This window comes from Gymnoscopelus braueri (assembly GCF_963280865.1).
Source record: "Gymnoscopelus braueri genome assembly, chromosome: 6".
Lineage (NCBI taxonomy): Eukaryota > Metazoa > Chordata > Actinopteri > Myctophiformes > Myctophidae > Gymnoscopelus > Gymnoscopelus braueri.
Window position 1 is genome coordinate 18,322,324 of NC_137607.1, and position 18,605 is coordinate 18,340,928.

General features: G+C 42.3%; 2 protein-coding genes across 2 annotated transcripts; both read left to right on the forward strand.

The window, feature by feature from the left end:
* Window positions 1–2,416: 2,416 nt before the first annotated feature.
* Window positions 2,417–9,253, forward strand: fetub (fetuin B). Its single transcript, XM_080430357.1, has 7 exons — window positions 2,417–2,682; window positions 2,882–2,995; window positions 3,713–3,800; window positions 4,414–4,580; window positions 4,864–4,983; window positions 5,738–5,809; window positions 7,746–9,253. Exons 1-7 carry the CDS (start codon window positions 2,473–2,475, stop codon window positions 8,487–8,489), a joined length of 1,515 nt encoding a protein of 504 aa, XP_080286483.1. The 5' UTR covers window positions 2,417–2,472; the 3' UTR covers window positions 8,490–9,253.
* A 2,033-nt stretch (window positions 9,254–11,286) lies between these two features.
* Window positions 11,287–15,643, forward strand: LOC308086352 (fetuin-B-like; the record flags this gene model as incomplete). The annotated part of the gene is made up of 7 exons (XM_080429873.1): window positions 11,287–11,499; window positions 12,167–12,280; window positions 12,534–12,612; window positions 13,151–13,317; window positions 14,857–14,970; window positions 15,152–15,274; window positions 15,377–15,643. 7 exons carry the CDS (start codon window positions 11,287–11,289, stop codon window positions 15,641–15,643), a joined length of 1,077 nt encoding a protein of 358 aa, XP_080285999.1.
* Window positions 15,644–18,605: the final 2,962 nt, after the last annotated feature.

Here is an 18,605-nt window from a genome sequence, read left to right on the forward strand (position 1 = left end):
ATAAATGAAATCCGCACATCAGTGTAATACTCCCAATTTGTGGAATTTATTGGTAACGTTTCGAGCCGGGATTGAGGCTCTTCTTCAGACCTTAATAATCGGTGCAGACACAGGCAGCTTAAATTCAAGTGTCATGCAGGTGATACCTGTTCAGAAGTCTGGTGCAATGACTTCTGATGCACTGGTCCGGCATTGCTTGACTTGCTTGCCGAGGCCACAGTAGCGGTGTGAACAGTTGGGGTGGGGTGATGAATGGCCCTGGTGGTGATCCACGTCTCAGCCTTTCTTTACACACCGTTTCTAGCATAATATTCCCTGGAGGTAAATGTAAATGCCTCACTGTAGAGGATTGGTAGCAGACAATGGAAGAATTAGCTGCAACTCCCAAATGTGAAGTTCACAAAAACCTAAGCTGTTAAAAACTCTATGAGCATTCAATTATCTGCAGTGCTGTGATGTACCTAGTTGTCTGAACAGACGTTACTCAATAAAAGCTAATAATAGCGATTACACTTGATTGCAAGGTATAGGTTGCAAAGAAAACTGACCTTTATACTAATAGATGTAAAATGACCTACTTTAAACCAAATTCAACAGTTACACAGCGGAGTTACTAAAATGAGTAGAGTCAACAAAAATGTGTACCACTTTAAACAGGCTTCACTCAGGCTTTGTGGAAGATTACTGACCTTAGCCCATGTAAACAATCACTGCAACTAGTGCATTATTAGCTGAGCTCCTACCTCTGCAACTAAATCTAAGACTGTCTACAAGAGGTAGGAGAGTACTTTGACTGCATGAGGCTGTCCTATATTGTACTATCACTGTATGACAATGCTCAAGGAAAGAGTTCATGTGTATAAGTGGCCTTTATTGAAGGACTTCTCATTGCATATTGTGTTGATGTTTCAAAAGGAGGTCAAGCGATGGCACGTTTCACAAACTAAATATTGAAATTGTTACATTATTAATGTGCAAAAAAAAACTATAAACAAAGTTTAAAATCAAAAGGAGGTCAAGCTAAAGTCATGTCAACTATACTAAACTAAACACAGTTTAATTACAATTAAGACAAAGAATTGGCTCTTGGACAATCAGGCTACTTTAGCTTAATCAAACAACTGCATTTTCACTAGTAGTAACCTTTAGACATTGATTTTCCTGTGTGGAAAGCAAGGAAGAGAAAAATCACCAATACATTTGGAAATAGCAGGCTGCTATGGCAAAACAGAGTATGGATTCTCGCACTCTCAACGCTCAACAAACATTGACGTAGCACACTGTGTTTAAGATTGAGCTCTTTGTTTTGAATGGGCGCCATTTACTTTGAGCACTTTTCTGCACTTTGTACCTTTTAGCTGATGACTGCATTCCCCCTTGTCATCCTGTGGAGAATATGAACTGACTTGCCTTTGACCTAATAAGAGATGAAGAAGTCTAGCAGCATTCAGGACTGTTAAGCCTTTCTTTTCTTTGTATTATCATCCATAATTCCTATTTATTCCACCATGGTACACTGTCTTTATTGTATACTCTAATCTTATACTATACGTATGTACGGCATATATTTTCACTGTAGATATTGCATAATGTGGCCATTAGTGTTAAACTGCTAGACTGGGGATCCACACAATGAAGACATGCAGTGTCATGCCAGAGAGTGAGAGGAATATGCTGCAGGGCTGAAAGCTCCTGGTTGATGAGCTCCGTTTGCAAGTCTATGCAGAAACTGATGACATCTACTGATTGATTGGCAGATAGATGGATTCAAACCAGCGCAGGATTCCATAGACAAGGGCGTGTGACAGGGAGCATAAGTGTGTGTGTGTGTGTGTGTGTGTGTGTGTGTGTGTGTGTGTGTGTGTGTGTGTGTGTGTGTGTGTGTGTGTGTGTGTGTGTGTGTGTGTGTGTGTGTGTGTGTGTGTGTGTGTGTGTGTGTGTGTGTGTTTTGAGTCAAAAGGTCAATTTGACCTGGAGCCATGAAGGGTGGGTGCCCACGCTGAGTGAGTGTTTGCAGGGCCTGAGGGGGAGGTTTGGCACCACAATCAGGAGAAGGAACAGACAGGAGGAGGAGGCGTACAGGGTTGGGGGCAGTGTTGCCAGATTCCGTGAGAGAAACAAGCAACCAGGTCTAGGAAAACCAGCCCAAAAGAAGCGACTCACTATGGGCCACATGAGCACTTTAACATACACATCAGCTATTTGAAAATAGCAGATCTACAAGCTCACAACGTGTCTTGTAGATCGGCTATTTTCAAATAAAATATTGTGGGAAAATTATAATAAGCAGATCTGGCAACCCTGGTTGGGGGGTGGGGGCTTTAGAGGGGACTAACATTTGGAGCAGAGTATATAAGGCCCTCCCTCTCCCTACATTTATCTCTACCACCAAAGTATTTAGTCAGTGTGTGTGTGTGTGTGTGTGAGAGACAGAGAGAGCTTGACAAAGACAGACAGACTAGGTACTCCACCATGAAGCAGTGTGCGTTGACCCTGTTGGTGATCGGGTTGGTGTGCGTCCACGGCGCACCGGTGGAGCAGGGAGGCGTGGAGCCAGGCTCGTGCCAGGACGCACAGGCACTCGGCGCAGCGGGTCTAGCAGTCACCGAGATCAACAAAGACCGTCAAGAAGGCTTCGTCCTGAGCCTGCACCGTCTGGCTAATGTCAACATGATGAAACACGTGAGTCAAGAATTTTATATGATGAAAATGCAGCAACAAAATACCCAAATTGTGTAATCCTAACGCAGTCTTTGGTGCTTATGTGTACATTTTTTGTACAGGACAGAAGGAGTTCTGTGATAGGCTGGAAATTTATGTTGAGTTCATCCTGGTCTTCATGAGAATTCACGTTTTCTCATGTAACGTATATATTTTGCAGGGAGAGACAGGAGTGGTGTTCTACTTGACACTGGACGTTGTGGAAACCAACTGCCATGTTCTCAGCAGGAAGAACTGGAAGACCTGTGAAGTTCGCACTGCTGATGACACACCGGTTAGTAAAACACATTTGCTCATTTACACACACACACACACACTTTATTTGCATCTTCTATTCAAACTAAAACGTGTTAATTGACTAGGGCTATGCATATTTATATCTTTTGATACTTAAATGTGGTGCTATCTGTCTTTTGTCCAGGAACAACAACCTTTATTTCAATTCAAATAGCACACACACACACACACACACACACACACACACACACACACACACACACACACACACACACACACACACACACACACACACACACACACACACACACACACACACACACACACACACACACACACACACACACACACACACACACACACACAGCTTTTATGTTATACATTAATTGTACCATCGACCCTATCCTCTTCATATTCATTAAATATATTTAAAAAAAAACATATTGCAAAATTACAAACAAAAACTTTAGGTAGCACATAAGGAAAATGTTGGCTTGATGTTTTGGGGGTTTCTTTTGACATGCTATTTGTAACATAGTGGGGAAGATGTGTATTGGAAATTCAATTGTTATCATGGAAGTCTTCATTTGAACCAATAGGTAATGTTGGCTCTAATTTAGATTAACTGTGCAAACACACTTATGTCATGTCAGCAAAAAAAAAACAAAAAACACAATAATTATGCAAACACATTGAAAATGTCACTGTTCAAATCCACATCCAGTATTAATGTATTTTTTTCTGCACTGTATAGGTGTATGGACAGTGCAAAGCATCCATTTTCATCAGCAGGGTGCACAGAGTGGTGCGTCTCTACAAATACAACTGTATGATCAGACCAGGTAAAAACAAAACTGTGCAAACTGTATATTGAAATAGGTTTGATTTCCAAAACTGACGTCCATTTACCCTTGCCCATTACTACAGGTACAATATGTATAACCCAGTGTGTATGAATTTGTTTTTCCGCACTCAAATTGTACTCAATGAAAAGCAGTAAAATAAACAATTACCACTGTTTTCATTGACTTAACCCATTAAGACCGGGAACGCATCTGTGTCACGCATCAAGATCTGCTATTCAAAAATAGCAGATCTACAAGCTCATAGCGCGGCGCTACGAGCTTGTAGATCTGCAAAAACAAAAATCAAATCGTGAACATTTGTGCAAATCTATGAATATATATATTTTTAAAGCGAACATTTGTAACTCAAATCTTTGCTTCTGGGGGGTCCCTGGAACAAATTATTTTGAGATGGTGGTCCGCGGACGAATACATATCATTTTGGGGGTCCTTGACATGATTTTTTTTGAGAACCACTGATATAGCAACATAGGTTTTTTTCAAAAAATTGTTAGAATTTAGTAGACATTTTGTAGAATCGGCCTCAGGTCTTAATGGGTTCATCACGCTCCATTCAATGTACACTAACACACCATCTCTCCAACTCCAGTTCCAGCAGAAAAGGTGCATGAGGTGTGCCCTGACTGCCCCTCCCACATTGCCAAGGATAACACTGAGATCCTGAAAGCAGCCTCCCTCTCCCTGGAGAAGTTCAACAAGGATAGTGCGCTAGCCAATAACTTCGCCTTGCTCAACATCACTCGGGCAACCACCTCGGTCAGTGTGTGTGTGTGTGTGTGTGTGTGTGTGTGTGTGTGTGTGTGTGTGTGTGTGTGTGTGTGTGTGTGTGTGTGTGTGTGTGTGTGTGTGTGTGTGTGTGTGTGTGTGTGTGTGTGTGTGTGTGTATTGAGTTAGCAGTTATTCACTTGTTGTTCATAGAATATATGCTTTTCACATTTATACGCTTTTCACATTTTTATCTAACTTTGAACCATGGAATCATTGAATTGCGACATGTTATCTAATGACTGTGTATGTGTGTGTGTGTGTGTGTTCTCAGATGGGCGGTATGGGTATGATGCTCTACAATGTAGAATACACTGTACAGGAGACCGCCTGTGCCAAGAGCGCTGACTCAACAAAGGCGGATCAGTGCCCCCCAATGGAGTGCGAGTTTGCTGTAAGTTACAACGGTTTGCAAACCGAGAGGGTGTCAGACTTTTTCTTTTCAAAATATTTTCTAAGTCTACTAGTGTATGGAAGGAATTAGACCAGGGGTCTTCAACGTTTTCAGGCCAAGGACCCCTTAGCCGAGAGAGAGATGAAGCAGGGACCCCCCCACTACATATTGTATACAATTGTGTTGCAGATTACAATTTTTCATAGATTTCGTAGAGTTTCATAGACCTTGACAGCACTATCATCAGTGTATGGCATGCTGGATTAATGTGTATTTTCAGACATTTAACCACTTGAACCATCAATACTTAGTCTGCTCTTTTCCCCCCCTCAACATCAAACCTCTTTGCCAAAAATAGCCGATCTACAAGCTCACACGTTGTGAGCTTGTAGATCTGCTATTTTTGGCTAATGTTCCACTCAGAATAGGGATGCTAGGGTTCAAGTGGTTAATGTAAAAAACATGATCCTATCACACAAAGATTTGGCGGACCCCCTGTAGTAACTCTGAGGACCCCCTACAGGTCCCGGACCCCCTGTTGAAGACCCCTGAATTCGACAGTACAAAACAAAATAATTAATCCTACATTTTAAATTCAAATTATAAACAGGATCTCAAATAACAAAAGGCGCTTAACTCGGCATAATTAATGATGGGTGGTGGTTGTTGTTGTTTTGTATAGGCTAACACCAGTGATTTCAAGCATGTAAATTCTAATGTCTTTTTTTGTAATCTCTTCTCCTCTCCATCACAGCACAAAGGGCATTGCAAGGGTAGCACACATGCTGATGACGTCTCTGTAGAGTGTGAGATCTATGAGCCTGAGGTAAGATTTCTCTTAAGTCTTCCACTCTACACACACACAGTGGTGTAAAGTAACTAAGTACATTTACTCAAGTACTGTACTTAACCCTCGTAGGGTCTTCGTGTTTTAGTCACACCCAGGGCCTTCGGGTCACTTAGACCCGAAGGCCCTGTGTGAAAATTTTCATTTTCATGAAAATGAAAATTTTCATTTTCATATCACATGTTTAGTACAGTAAATAAGGCAAATAGAAGAAGTTTCATAGAGAAAAAAAAATGTTTACATACGTTTAATTCATGTTGAAAATGTTAAACCGGGTCAAAAGGACCCGAGGACCCTACGAGGGTTAAGTACAATTTTTTTAGGTACTTTTGCTTTACTGGAGTATTTACACTTGTGTATACTTTTACTCCATCTCAGAGGCAAAAACAGCCCAGTGTAAACTCAGTCCTATAGACAGACCTCGGACGGGCGTGCACTCCCGTTTATATTCATACCCCTACCCAGGAGAGGGGGCGTGGCTGTGGAAAGGGGGCGCGCCTGTAAAAAAAAGGCTACGGCCAGAGTATATTTCTGTAACACAGTAACGCCACTAGATGGAGGCAGTGGGCTTTGTGGATCACAGGTCATGTTGCAGAACGTGCTTGTACAATGATACATACAGGCCTCTATTTTGGACCGAACTGGCTATTTCCACTAATTTGGGATTTAGGACAAGGCAAGGGGCGTTGCCCTGCAAAAGTTGCCATTTTGGGACACCTGCCTTACCCGCAAAACACCTGCACTACCCGTTACATTAAGCATAAGTGTGGTTTGGGCGTTACAATGATAAAAAACAATCACTCTGCCAGATGCCATTGCCTTTAAGAGAAGATGCGCAAGCCATTATCCCCAATCCAACCTTACGCAATCCTTTAAGTCTGCTTAAAGGAGTAAATTGCGTGACTCTCACTCTCAAAGGGTGAGACTTGGCAGCAGGCTACTGCTTGACAAGTAATAATCTGTCTCATATTGGTCCGTGTTCATTGAAGATGTGTGTTGTTGTGCCGTGCGCTCAGCTAGGTTTCGATTGTGTATATATACTTCGTTTGGCGGGCGGTATCACGCACCAAAAATAGCCGATACAAGCTCACAACACCTCGCGTTGCGACACGTTGTGGGCTTGTAAATCGGCTATAATTCTGCGCACGCACTGCATGGCATGGGGCTCAATTAAGTAAATTTTACTGTCTGCAGGTGCGGGCCAACGGATGCACAGGGATTTCTACAGTTTACAGACAGAGGAGACTAGGGGGCATTCTTACAAAATTAAAGGCTGCATTCCAGTTCAGGAGAGTTTTGACAGAGGTAATTCTCTTGAATGCTGGCCTCAGTGCCTTCGAGTACAGCATGGAGAAAGGGCATTTGTTGTTTTTTTCACCATTATAAATGCTGCATCCATGGTTTGGCGAGGGCACTTTTTACCGACAGACATAAAAGGGCAGGGGCTCAAGCCCCCTTTGATGTCTATGTGTGCACGTGCATGGCAGGCGCTCTCTACCAAACCAAGTTTGCATTGCGGGTGGTTTTAGATTCAACTATACACTTTCCCAAACGTGTGCGGACAAAATAGCAATTTTGGGGATAATGCAACAACACGCCCAAGGCCACACCTCCAGCCGCAAATAGTGGAGTCGGCATAATGAATAGCGGGTATAGCGGGCCCAAAATAGTGTTTAGGGACAGTGTCAGCTCCCTTATCCCTAATTCACGGGTAAGGGGACGAAATTCACAGCTAGGGGGCCGCGGGTGCGGCTTTAACAGTGCAAAAATAGAACCCAAAGATCTTAACACATGTAATCTGTGTCATGCACAACACATACTGTACACAGTCGAATTGGATATGTTTATATCCAATTAATTCTTGTTAATCTTTGTTCTGTATGTAACTGGCTGTTCTTGACGTCATTTTCCCCAGGCTGCTGAGAATGAAAAGAAGCTCCACCTGCTGGGAGGAGAGACAGACCACAGCCACACCGACTCCCACGCGGAGGGCGTGGACCAAACACACGATGCCGCACACAATGCCACGCAAGGGCACCCCCACGACCACGCGCACGACCACACCAAGAGCCACCAGCAACACGACGCGACTCTCACACATGGGGAGAGCAGCGACCATCACCACACGCACGACCACGAGGGGGGCCAAGCGCACTCTCACGACCACTCCCACGACCACGGGCACGGACACGACCACGTTCACGCTCACCACGCCAAGGCACACGACCACAGCGGCGATCTACCCAACCAGCACCACGCGTACCACCCCGACACGCACACGCACGACCACGACCACGAGCACGCCCTGGACCATGACCACAAGCACGTTCACCTGCACGAGCACGAGCACCACCACCATCACCACGAGCACAAGCACGAGCCTCACTCGCATCCAGAGGGCATGGTGAGAGTGCTGCCCGCCCTCGGCCAGCCCATGACCCTCCCCTCCTTCCCTGACCAACCGGCTGCAGGCCCTGAAGTGGGAGTCACCCTGCCCCTCACCCAGGACCCCCAGATCCCCGGCCAGCGGGAGCCCACCATCCTGCCCTTCCCCTCGTCCGTCGCTCCCGATTGCCCGGCCAAGGCCCCGACGAAGGAGGGAATTGACCTGGTGTCAAAGCTCTTTGCTGAAGATCCCATGTTCAAGGTTGCTGCGTGAGGAAGACAGCTGCTGCTCCCCGGGGAACGGAACTGATCTGGACACATGCGTGCGACATACACATCCTGAAATATTGTGTAAAGTCTGGCTAATGGGGACTTTAACAGAGAGGAAGATGGATGAGAGGAGAAGTTTTACTGTCATTCCATTCCATTGCTCTCCTTATACAATGCTTCCACCTACCTCACATAATATTCTGCATAATCTAGAAGGATGACTATATTATCAAGAATCAACCCCTATACTGCCTCTCTACCCATCACTAAACTGTGAATTCCCTATTCACCACTACATCATCCAGTCTCTACTGCACAGTGAATAGGTAAATGCCTTTAATGCCTTATAGCCGTACATTTGATAAAGTCATTGAATGTCCCGGCATAACAATACTGTTCCCAAGACTACACCAATGTCTCATTGATCACATGACACAGCACAGATCTAAGTCGTGATGTTTCACCCATCAGTCGAGACCGAGGGTGTCTATCCACCTTTCAATGTGCTAGACCCCTGGGAGATGGATTGCTCAGGTGGAGCGTTGCGCCTTTAGGTCCCAGTACTCACGGCACGACTTAGTTACCCAAGCTGTGCTATTTGTTCACCTAAAAACATGTTTATAATGCAGATTCATGCCTATGCATGCTGGTAAACATTTACGTGTTTATATATTGTTCCATGTTCACGTGATTGACTGCACAAAACAATAAATACCAGCGACACTCAACTGTTTTTTTTGTCTTCATTGACAAAGTTAATTCCATAATGCCTGATATATCGTTGTTTTACACCACAAACCCAACAAGCTTAACAGGAATTCTCATTTGTTAATTTGTACTTGAAATGTATGAATATTAAGGTCTTCATGTTTTGTTTCCAGTGTGCTGGTGCAGTAAAATAATACAAAATAAAATGTCTTGCTACAATCTTTCTACCAACAGCCTTCAACAAATCCATCATTTATTTTTACAGAGATGACAGTTCCGTGCTTTGAAGAAGTGTATTAGATTCCTCATGACAGGTATCCAAAACTACAATACAATTAATCTCTGGAATTAAATAGTTACACAGACTATTGGAGGTGTCTTGATGCTACAGTATATTGACAAAGTGTGCATATTGAATGTGTAGTAGATTTGAGTCAGAAAACATTGAAGTCTCTTTTGGATAATAAAGTATACATACATTGATGCAAAGATCCCACATATAGGCCTGTTTTAAAAGAATATGGCACCTCAGTTTGTTATTAATTTTGAGACTTATTTTACAACATTCAAGAGACAGGAAGGATATGGGATATGAGTGTCAGGTTTTGTTGCTTAACATACTTCATCCATACATACGGATGTACACCATTTTTGGGTATACACTAGTTTATAGTGAACTTGAGTCAAAAGCTTATTATTATTATTTATTATCATTATTATAACAGCCACAAGATAATCACTGTAAATAGCTCCTGTCTGTGTACTGATCGACAACTTAGAAAACAGACAACCACAACTGTACCTCCTTGAAAATAAGGTATGTTTTTGTGACAAACCTTTTACTTTATTTTCAAATCATACATTTAGTTATACATGCGATATGTGAAAATAATTAGGGCTGACACAATGTTATTTGTGTCAATATTTGGGTAACATTTCTACACAGGGAAAACAGTATAGGAGCCAGAAAGGGTTTCAGAGCAACCATATGACAGATTTACAATGATGTAATTACAAAAAGCTGTCACTGTAATTCACCAGTGCAGTGTGATTTCTCTCATCCTGAGAATAGCCTACTTCCTAAACCTAAGATTTACACATTAGAACAATTATGGCTCACATTATATTCAGACCCAAAAGGTGTCACATAAATCATATACAATCAGCCTGCAATATTTGTGCTTTTTTAAACTATCGCCTGATAGGGCACAAGTTTTATCTATCAATACCATACCTAAAATCAATAATAGTTAAATAATATGTATACCATTTAATATGGTATACATATATTTTAATACCATTAAAATATTTCACCATAAATGTGTGGTGTGGACTACTGAAACAAATATTTCAAGAAGTCAAATGGAAGGAATCTTTTGTATAGGCCTACATGTAGGAGTGGATAATGGATCTGCAGTTGACTTCTGGAAATAACTCAATTCCATCACTGAATGACACTTGAATCAATGACACTGATTCGAAACACCTGCTCCTTAACCTATAAATTATCCTTGATGTTAAGGTTCCTATCAAACCCTGACTACCTCTGTCCTCTCTCAAAATGTTGGCTCAGCAATTTATACATTTTTTGCATCGAAACTCAGTCTAGACACGATAGCCTAATTGGGCTATTTGCTCAATGATGACATTCTCTCCATTTAACAAACAACCATGATCTGATATACATACCATTTACCTTACTCCCCCAGTGTCCTATGACCCCGTTAGGTTATCAGACCAAGCCATTGGCCTATAGCAGATAGCAGCTGTTTGCTTGTCCTTTGAGAAAGGGGGGAAAGTCCAGCAGTCCCCATCGAGCAATTTGTAGCCCAAAACACATCATTCTATAGACTCGTTCTTCTCACATGTTTAGCTGTCAGAATAGCTGGCTGCTGTTTGGTGATTAAACTAGCAGTGCGAGATAAGAAAGATCTGTGCCAAGGATTGGCGTAGGCCTTCCCGCGGTCATTAGCATTGATGCTATACTGTAGCCGCTGAAGCTTCAGAGTTTCAGTATAAACTAGCAGTAACGGTTAAGGGTAGCGGCCGGCTTTTAGCTGTGGTGGGAACACCGTGTTTGTGTGTGTTTCGGGATGACTGCAAATGTGTGCCTGCTGGCCCTGTGTCTGGCCGCGCTGTGGCAGGGGACCACGGCCACGCCACAACCAGACAACCCTGGCTGTGGGAGCCCTGAGGCAGTGCGGGTGGCGGAGGAGGCCCTGGAACAGATCAACCAGGACCGGACGCAAGGATACATCCTCAGCCTCAACAGACTGTATGACATGTCACACTCTGCAGCTGAAAAGGTGTGTACAACGCACGTACGCACACACGCACACACACTCTCTCTTTTTACAGCCACATCTTTGTTAAAGACGATGAAATGCTAATAATGCCTGATTTAGACATGTCACGCAACAAAAACAGCATAGCCTATACATATTTCTTTCTTCTATATGGAAAAAAAACGAATGAAAAGGTAATAGGGCAAAACCATGGCCCTCATACAATACGCTCCAATTATAAATCAGGCTTATACTATGGCTGGTCTCTAGTATGCCATCTTGAAAGACATAAGTCAACAACAAAAAGAAAAGGGAGAGTTGCAAAGAGTGCTTGTTAGCACTAGTAGAAGTGTACTAACTATTAAATCATTCAACCAATTGTGTGTTTTATTCATGGGTTTCTGTGTTTCTGCATGAAGTTAAAAGCAGGAGCTGTCCAACATGCTGGCACACAGCAGCTACCACCTAAATGAAACACTCCCACAATGTTATTTACAATGTTATTGTGTGTTTACCCGTCAAAATATCAGCTGTGATAAGGGCTAATACCTGTAACCTTATTCAGAGACTTAACTGTCATTCAGTGGCATGCGAAATTGAAGTAGTTTGTGTGTTTGTTTGTTTGTTTGATTGATTTGAAAGTCTTCCCATCTCTTTCTCTCACGTCTATTTATTTCTCTCTGTTCAGGAGAAAGGTGGCCTGCTCTACAAGTTGACCATAGATGTCTTAGAGACCAAATGTCACGTGACCAGCAGGAAGCCATGGAAACAGTGTGAAGTCAGGGACATTGGTGCAGTTCCAGTGAGTATCAGTAGGGGATGCTACCATATCACTCAAACACAAACACAATACACACTAGCAGTGTCTCAGAGCTTTTTCTAGTTAATTAATTATCCTAAGTCCTACTCCTCAAATAGCCTACTCATTCAGAAAGTTAGATCTAGTTTCAGTTCCTGTGTGTGTGTGTGTGTGTGTGTGTGTGTGTGTGTGTGTGTGTGTGTGTGTGTGTGTGTGTGTGTGTGTGTGTGTGTGTGTGTGTGTGTGTCTTGGACAGGTGTATGGAGAGTGTCAGGTGTCCATTCATGTCGGTACTGAAGTGGAACTACAGAGCTACTTGTGCAAAATTCGTCAAGGTACAGTGCTGAAATTCGCACAGGATTAGATAACAGGTTAAAACATTAACAGTGCCAGTTGAGCAACTGATTTAAGGGTATTTTGATGTATTTTGAAGTGGTAATGAGGAGTAGAATTCACACAGCACAAATCTATAACAGCAAGAAGCCGCAAGCTCACAGAAATGTCAAGCATTTATCTGGCTATCCGGAAATGAACAAGTACACAATCTGAAAACAATACATCTCAGAAGTGGCTGGGTAATTAGTGTCACAGAGGAAGATTTAGCATTGCATCAATGAAGGGAAAGAGGTCAAGCAGTTAATTCGTCAGATGGTAAAAAAGAACAGGTTTCTTCCCCCCCCCCCCCCCCCCTTTTTTTTTAAAGGCACTTAAGAAGTAGAGAAGTAGTAAATTACATGTCAGGAACAAACTATAATTTATTTTATAACAGTGCACTAAAAAGTGTGATTATCAGAGCTAGGTGCTGGATTGTTACCTAAACCAGAATGCAATTTGACAGTTTGACATCTCATTAATTTAACTCGTTGTGTTTAGTTCCTGCCACAGCAGTGGTGGATGTGTGCCCCGACTGCCCCACAGCTGATAACCTAAATGATCCCATCGTCATGGAGACAGCCAACCTGTCACTGCAGAGATTCAACACAGAGAGCCGCTTAGCCAAGTACTTCACCTTGGAAAATATTACAAAAGCCAGTTCACAGGTCAGGTTTCAACAAACTAACCAACCCCTCACACACACACACACACACACACACACACACACACACACACACACACACACACACACACACACACACACACACACACACACACACACACACACACACACACACACACACACACACACACACACACACACACACACACACACACACACACACACACAATAAAAAGATGAGGGAGGGATGCATGATTACATGATTTAAAGGCATCATATAAATAGCCAATAGGCCTGCCCTACATAAAGATAAAGAAAACACAACTAATACATACAGTACATACATACACAAATGCAATAAAATACAACTAAAATGCATTCCAATAACAGTAGTGATCATGGCCTGTATAGGGGTTGGGTAGTAGGATTATTATTTTAAATGTTCTTATTTAAAATATCCAGTGCAGATGGCACAAATGAATTCTTCTTGTACACCTTTTTAGTTAATGGGACCCTAAGCCTCCTGCCTGATGGTAATAGCTGAAAAGATGAGTGAACAGGGTGGGTAGAGTCATTATAAACCTGAATTGCCTTTTTGGTTATGGAGCGGTTGTACAGTAGGCTATATCTCCTGAAGTTGCATTTGTTTGTCTCCAAGTTAGTTGACTACCGGGGTGAGCTTGTTCCTCTAACTGAGAGGTGTTAAAAGTGAGAGCACTCTCAGTGAGTGACCTGTAGACCATGGTCAGCATGTGTTTACTAGCATTGAAACTTCTCAGTTTCCTGAGAAGATGCCTTTTTATAAATGCTATCGGCATTGGTCTGAAAGGTCCAATGCAGATATCTCACTTATCTCACGTATAAACCAAAGTCAGTAGACAAACTAGACCTAGTAGGTCTACATTTCACATGTGTTTTAAAGAAAGGAACCAACAACATAGGAAGCCTCATTATCTTCAACTATTAGCTAAGCCTGTGTCTGCTCTGCACTAGTGTTGATTTCTTCGACTAAAACTATGACGAAAAATATTCGTCGACTACCTTTTTTCACTGACGAAAACTAAATAAAAACTAAGCTATGATGACAAATACAAAGACTAAATATATTGACAATTTCATCAATAAATAAAAACTAGACTAAAATGTTAGTGAGGGATCTAGTGGAGAAGAGATCCAGTAGAAATAAGACCAGTCATTTTATGTTTAGTTGCGCTCGGGTGTTGCGATCTGAAAATAGCAGATCTACAAGCTTGTAGATAGGCTATTTTCAGCATGCAACCAAGTGTAAAATCAGCCATTACGACGCCAGCAGGGCACCGCTAAAATACATTTTAGTCGACTAAATCAACTGTAGATTTAGTCGACTAAAACTGGACTAAAATATGACTAAAACTAAATAGAATTTTTAATTTTAAAATTAAAACTAAATCAAAAGGTGCTGTCAAAATCAACACTGCTCTGCAAGCAAATCATTTCACAAAATATGCCATCACAGTTCAATCAACATCCAACTGACAGGATGACACACGTGCCTGCGTGCACGCACACTCACACGTGTGTTTTGGGGTGTTTGTATTCTCAGTGGAATGAAGGCCCATCATACTTTGTGGAGTTCACCATTCTGGAGACAATATGCTCCAAGCAAACTGCTCCTGAGGAACTGGGCAACTGCACACTCATGGACTGTCAGTTTGCTGTGAGTAGTACGGCGCGAGCACGCACACACACACACACGCACACACACGTCAAGGATTTTAAGAATTGGACCAGTACTCAGCAATAAAACTGTAGTGTTTCAGATGACTGGTTTGTGATAACAGATAACAGGTTAACAACTTTCATATGTGCAAGTCCAGCTATTCTGTGTTATCTCCCAGCATAGGGGCTTTTGTTTGGGCTCACACACAGCCCATGAGGACCAGTTTGAAGTAAGAATGCCTGCCAAAGTTAAGGAGAATAGACAGCCAGTGGATGTGCAGTGTGAAATCTACGAACCTGAGGTATCTGACTACACTACACAGTAGAGCTTACATATCTGACTGCATTCCACTTGACTTGTTAAGTCAGGACCTTGTTCAAGGTTTTTCTATTGTTCTCTATAGGCTGCCAAGGTGGAGGAGCGGGCCCATGCCAAAGCAGACAATGGGCAACACAGTGGACATCAGCAGCACAACCATTCACATCTGCACCCCCACGAGCATGTCCACTCTGCAACACTCACTACCACCCCTAGCTCTGGCCTGACCAAGCCCAGGGGCTCTCTAGGGGCTATAGTTGAGCTTCCTGCCTCTTCGAGGTCTTCCCCAGTAGCAAGCTTCTGTCCTGGCCCTCGCAGGCATCACTTGGGATTGGACAGACTTAAACTCTGATCACCCGTACCTGGGCTATTGGTTGAATTGGGGTTGGGTCAATGGATGTTTCCGATTGACTGTCCAAACTGCAACTTTCCTACCATAAACTGGAATGAACATGGGGTAATATGAACCTGGGGTATAGCCAAGGGGCAAACCCCTGTTCGCTGGAATTGAAGCTCACTTCCGGGTTCTCGTTCGGCCTGCTGTTCCTATTAATGGCCCAGCAGATGTCCGTAATTCACTTTCTACTGGTCTCAATAAGATATCTCAATACAACTGAATGAGGTTTTGGGGCGGACTTTATACTTGATTTTATTACCTTCTAAACCTTTTCATAAACACTTTGTTTTCAATCGCTAGTTTAAAGTCTTTTTTAAATCATCATGATATGGATTTAGTAAATTATGGTCCCATTAATTTTAAAATGGAATATAAAGTAGGGAATGTTTCTAGGGTTTCTACTGAGTGAAGACCCGCCCTCGCTGCGGTTGCAGCCAATAGCATTAACAGTGGCGTCAATTCAGAAAAAGCTAAGGTATGGCAAGGTCATATGACGGCATTAATATCAAAGGCCACCAAACACTCATAGGCTAATAGTATGCCAAACAAAGGCTACATTGTAACTTGTCAATGTGCACAAATGGCTTGACAACATAAGCCTTTTCAAATGCAGTCTCATCCCTCTACTACAAACATAAATAAATCAAATACATTCAAACGTCTTGTACAGCATGAGACGACGGGTTTTGCACTTGAAATGTCTACAATTGAATTTTAGTTCAAACCTTCAGTTAAATATCTCTCAAACTTTTTAGTGACTTGTTTCAGTGAAGGTGTTGAGGGCGTGAATTGCTGCCCTGCCTGCCCACTTGCCCAGTCTTTTGCTAAGTAATATCAGTCGCCTAATCACCACAACAGCAAGCAGAAATGTACATGCAGTTTGTGATAATCCAACGGTATGGACATTGGACACGTTTGGAGTAGCTGTCGGGGGGAGATTTTCTGCCCGTCCATCTATCGTTAAGCAGAGACGTCAGGGGGGCAAAGCGTTATTGTTCCCCCCCCCCCCCCTCTTCGGTCAGTCTTTCAGGCCAGGGCACGCAAGAGCTCACTTGAGTGGGCAGCTTTCCTTGCCTCTATGAAGGATATGCTTCTAGCCAACACAATGTGCTGATCAACTGTCATTTTCTTTAACATAAGCAATTCCGTTTTCAGAGTGGCACAGTTAGAGAGCAAAACAGAGAAATAGCCTTCTTAGAGATTCTATTCATTAGCCTACTATGCAACAGCAAAACACAACATTATCACATGAACAGACCAGTTACAGAGAAGACCAGTTTCACTCCAAACGCAGCAAATAAAAGTTGAAGAGAATAAGCAAGCAGTAGCCTAAGCCTACTGATGCCTTAAAAGTGAGCATATATACATTTGATGTCACACAGACACACACATCAAGGAAGCAAAAAAAATAAGAAAGACAAGTGACGAAAGGTACACAGATTGCTGTCTTACCTTAAGATGATGAACTTAATGAAAACAGGCATGATGATTAGTCCAACAGTGGATATAGTATTATTTTACCAAAAGTAAACAACTGTCTGCCACTGACTTGAAAAAAAACCTGCTAATTAACAATAATGCATTGCACCTGTGCTGACCTACTGAACCGGGGAATATACCATCTGTCAAGATAGGGGGAATATAGGTGTTGAGAATATAATATAAGCTTGTGAAAGCCATTTGTAGTTATGTTACAGTAATTTAATAACAGAATAATCAACGCTGATAGACATAGAGACATTCATGAATTTATTTTATAAAGCACATTTTATTTTTTCCATTAGCCACATACCCAGACTGACTCTCTTGTGATTGGTGGGTCCCTATTACCTGGCTAGCTAACACAATACATTTTACTTAAAACATTGCCCCATGTATATGCACCCTCAATACATATTTACATTAACCACTGAGCCTACTAAATATACACACCCCACATACATGGTTAAATTAATTACAGTCGACGCCAATCTCCCCTCTATCCACTTCCCACTTGGTATCACCCTCCCGGAACTAATATATAGGGTGCGTGTTCCTGGGAGAACCTCTTTGACCCGAACACCTCCCTTGGAAGGGGGTGAGAAGAGACAGAGGTAAGTTTAGACATCAGAGATTCACATTCCCTTTACAATCCTCTTCACCAGTCTAACCATTATACTAATTAAAAAGTATGCTACTACTGTGGAGTCCGACTAATGTGCCCTATCTGTTCATTCGTAGGTGTATGATGAGATCGGCACCTCCAGAGTGAAATAATAAATAAAATGTAATATAATAAATGCATTTGTCACAATCGGTGTCTTTATTTCCCTATAGCCTACAATACCTATGCAGAGCTGTGTTTAAATATTAATTAGGTCCAGTAACGGCGACCCGTTGTTACAACGCTGACGTCATCAACATGGCGTCACAGACTGGCTTAGACTCCATATTTGATCATGCCCGACATGAACTCCACATATGGGCATTGGTCCAATGGAGCCAGAGATTAACTGTTCACAGACACACGGACAGACAGGGCGAATAAAATTCTTATAATTTGCCTGATTTAACTATAGGAAATTCTAGGAAATCCAGAGCTTAATATCGGACAGACATGACAATAAACAGGACACATTGCCTGCAATACCGGATTTTGGTGGGATGTATTGTCATTATAAGAGTGGAAATGAATGTCACAGGTACACATTATTTTATCAAAGGGAAGCATATAGATGGAACACAATAAAGGGCCCAAATGGATCTCTGCGGATCATCACATGGGATGCTAGAAGCGTTACTGTACCAAAATGTCCACCAGGGTCCAGCCATTATGAAACTAATACTTGACTTTATAAGTCATATTTCATTTTATAGGACTTCGTAAGTATAATAAAAGGTTTCATAATGTGTTATGATTGTAATAAAGCATTTAAGA